The sequence below is a fragment of the Numenius arquata genome, chromosome 5, assembly GCF_964106895.1.
Source record: "Numenius arquata chromosome 5, bNumArq3.hap1.1, whole genome shotgun sequence".
In the NCBI taxonomy this organism is placed as follows: Eukaryota; Metazoa; Chordata; class Aves; order Charadriiformes; family Scolopacidae; genus Numenius; species Numenius arquata.
In genome coordinates, this window is record NC_133580.1 from 2828464 (window position 1) to 2832528 (window position 4065).

General features: G+C 39.8%; 1 protein-coding gene across 1 annotated transcript; it reads right to left on the reverse strand.

Annotated features, from left to right (window-relative positions):
- Nucleotides 1-2058: 2058 nt before the first annotated feature.
- Nucleotides 2059-3234, reverse strand: TENT5D (terminal nucleotidyltransferase 5D). Its single transcript, XM_074147933.1, has one exon. It carries the CDS (start codon nucleotides 3232-3234, stop codon nucleotides 2059-2061), a length of 1176 nt encoding a protein of 391 aa, XP_074004034.1.
- Between the last annotated feature and the right edge of the window lie 831 nt (nucleotides 3235-4065).

Consider the following 4065-nt stretch of genomic DNA (forward strand, 5'->3'; position numbering starts at 1 on the left):
CATGCAAATAGGGCGTTATCGTATTTGATAACATAGCAATTAGAACTGCCGATTTTTATTAGTTATAGTTTAGCCAATGGAAAGATACTAGAGGAAGTGGAATAAAGTGTGCTTTTAGACATGGAACTGGACATACTTGAAAAATTAGCAAAAATAGTAGTACTATATTCATGAAAGACATCATAAAATGAATCAGCTCCCAAGTAGATTAGTATACCCTTCTTACGTTACAGAAACATTGGTTTTTGCACTATATTTTACAGAAAAGAGTTGACTTTAGTGATGATGGTCAGCAAAGTTGTCTTTAAACAGCTCTTTGTTCCACTGTACAGGCATATGATGGGAAAAAGGAAAGCTACATTTCACTGGCAATAGGACTTCATAGACCTTAGAGATTCTAGAAATGTTTGATTTAAAATAGTGGTGTATAGCACATTTCTGTGTAAAATAAATCAAACACTCTTTCCCAAGTAGCAGAAATTTCTAAGCCCTGACACTTGTTGTAAATAGATAAAATGTAGTCGGTGTTTTTGAAGACGACAAGGGGGACACACAGTGATGTACCAGTAATGGACTCATAGTATGACACGGTGCCGTGTTAAGCATCAGATGTAAGAAACTCTACTGCTTGCATGTCCAGTTGGCTGTTCCAATTTTACAACTGCACCCATTCCAAATCTCCTTTTCATTTCTATTCCTTCTTGTACCATATTCAGCATCTAAACCGGAGGAGTTTCGGTGAGGACACCTTACATCCATCTGTCCCAAACCTGAAGCAAATGGTGCAAACCTCTCTGACCTTCAGTGCTACGAACGCTTTGTAACCCATCGGTGGAACTACCAAGGGCATATGTTGCCCCTTTTGCAATTCAGACGCTCTCTAGCGTGATTGCCAACAGCACTACGACTTTCATGGAGCAACTGGCACAGGGAGGCACTTATGTGACATGTTTAAAACTTATCTTTGGTAAACACCCACAAAAAAACTTGTAACTAAAGTTTTACTTCCTGATCATAAGAGAAATCGTCATTTGCTACTAGTGTATGTGTGCAGGTATTTAAACATATACAGGACATTGCCAGTATAAAATATTTTTTCAAATGCCACTGCCAAGGATTTGTTTCAATTCACCTAAAAACAACGCAGTCCTGGGCTTTTTGGTTTTTTCCTGACTCTGTTTATTATGCATTAAAGCATCTCTGATCAATAACAAATTAGCAACAGAAAGCAAGCCCTATGTGCTAAATTTTCACCTTCTTTCTCATGCTATTACCTTGTTTTTCAAGACCAATTTAACCAGAATAGTTGTATCTCTTACAACTTTCATTATCTGTGAGGCAGATCCTGGGGTCCAATCCTGCATTACTTAAGCAGCCCAATCTCTCAATTGGATCAGTGGAAATTTTGGATATGCAAAAATGCTGAGCCTGCTCTTGGTAGGGATGTTTCCTGCTAACCGTTACTAAAAAGTACTCTGGAGAGGAGAGGGACCTCACGTCTCTGGTGGGATCCAACCAGAGCCTGTAAAGCAGAGCTCAAACCACCAAGAGACAGCCCATCAATGAGTATTTTCAAAGGGTGCTGCTAATAAATGTTGCTGGAACTGCACAGGTATAACTGATAGATGATCTACTTCAACATACCCAGAACGCTAACTCTTCTAAAATCAGGCATTTCTACTGAGAGGTATTTTCTTGGCTTAATTTTTCTTTTACACTATTTAAATTTTGCTTAAGAATTTTTTAGAACCCAGAACTTAGTGCATTTCATTTTATAAAATTAGAATAATTTATATCCTTCTCTTTACATTGAAAAAAAATATATATAGCCCAGACACACATAAGGGTATAAATACTTCATGAATGATAGACATTTCACTTATTTTACGATCTGCTTAACGGTGATTTAGACGTTGACCAAATAAATAACTTTGGCAACTTGCACAAAAATATGTCCTTAAATCAAAAGTGATGATAAAAGTTGCTTTAATGAGGCCTTTATTACGGAGAGAACTGGAAAGAGAGACGAGCCTAAGTGCTGAGGAGGTTATCGTGTTCCTAAACCATGCCGCTTTGCATTTGTATGTGAAATGGGTATGGCTGGTAGATGATAGGCGGTTGTCCGTGAGCAATGTAGTAATTGCTGAAGTTTCTGTCACTGATATATGGAGCAGGCTGATAATAGCATGTTACATTAGCTGCATTTGGGATGATATTTTGTTCTCCGAGCACTTTTAAAGCCAAGATTGTGATCATATTCAGAGTTTGTCTTCGTTCGTGTCCCATGAGACAGACTGTGCTCTCGTTTACAACTCCACGCAGAGTCATCAAGTAGTCATACTTGCTTTTCTCTTCCCCAATGAAGTGGTTGCGCAGATATGACTCAATTTTCCTTTGCTGCTCAGCAACATCTGGAAAATCAATGAAGAACCTGGAGCACATGTAACGTTCCAGAGATTTAATTTCAGCCTCATCTGCTGGCTTAAAGTCACGAACCAGGAGATTGCTGTACTTCAGAAGGCCACCTCCCCTGATTTCCTCTGGGTTCCGTGTGGAAATCAGTTTGTACTTCAAGTGGTCCATTGCTTCGTTGAAGTCTCCATACATGCTCTCGGCGATGACAGTGGGGTGAGAGTCTTCTGTCAGTTTGCAGTCTGTTGCTCTGTAAACATTCAGTATGGAGTCCAGTATGATTTGGAAGGAGTCCACGCTGAACTCAAACTGCCGTCTGAGTGAGTTGACGAACTTTAATTCCACGTTCTTGCCGCTGTTGTTTGACAGCGAGATGAGACTCCAGCGATCGTGGTCGGTGGAGACTTTGACCATCTTCTGCACATAGGCATCTTTCATGGTCTGAGCGGTGATTTTTTCCTTATTAACACATTTTGGCAAGAAGTCCAATAGGCAGTTAAGAACTGCTTCCTTAACAACCTGGAACTCAAGCTCACTTGGAAGTTCCACCCCAAAAATGATGTCTAGGTCCTTGTAACTGGTTCCGTTCTGCTTTACTAGGATGTGACTGGCTGTCGAACCATTCAGGCGGATATCTCTGATGTTGATTTGCTTTTCAATGAGCTGTTCCTTTACCACATGAATGATATCCTTCGGCTTTACATCCAGGGTTGGAAAATTGCCTCTCCCATGAATAGGTATGACCTCAGCTAAAACTTGATCCAGGATTTTAATCTGATCCCAGGTGAGACTACTGAATCTGTGGTCTAAGTCCTCAGTCATCGTGATGTTGATTGGCTAACTAGGGAGAAACAGAAATTAAGAGACAAATGTTAGAACTTGCTCAGATACAAGAGAGCCTGACATTTCACTTGGTTATAGCAAACATATATCTTCCTTCCTTCCTCGATGCAGTGACAAAGCAGTTCATTTTACAGAGACGCAATCCCCGTTAACGGTGTGAGTCAACCACTGCACTTGTCACAGGCTTTTAATTGAATTTTAATGTACTCAGGTTTTAATCCTGCTGAGAAACCATTGTGTTATTGTATAATCCATGACTCAAAGTAAATGCAGTAAACCATATAGACTTCATTTAAAAATGCTCAAAGGTTAATAACATGAAATACTTGATGGTTATAATGAAACTCCAAACAAATTTCACTGTGAAGAGCTAAAATGAGCAAAATGAGCAAATTTGTTCTTTCTGTCCTGCCTAGAAATCTCCCTCTATTTTCAGTGACTTGCTTTGTTAAAAGTACCGAAATACCAGGAAGTCTGCTTAAAAAGCAGGATTGATGCCACATTCCCATTGTTTATCTTGCCATATGCCTTGGATGTACTTTAGTCTCTATGGATCGTCTATACACACGCATCCTTTACTACCACTTGTTACCGTTTAAGAACTGCATGTCCGATAACTGTTAAGCTGTTTCCACTACGTTTCTGCGGCAAAATATTTTCCTTCTAACCCATTAACCCTGTTCCCACATTAATAGTTGGCAGAACCGATAAGAAAACCCCTTCCAGTCTGCACTGGTACCTCAAAACCTCACAAGAAAGACCGTAAAGAAGCGTTTAGAGAATACAGGGGATAAAGCTCAGGCTCTGGAA

Excerpts from the sequence above, each read along its gene's own strand:
- TENT5D (XM_074147933.1), bottom strand. The coding sequence starts at position 3,234 with ATGACTGAGGACTTAGACCACAGATTCAGTAGTCTCACCTGGGATCAG.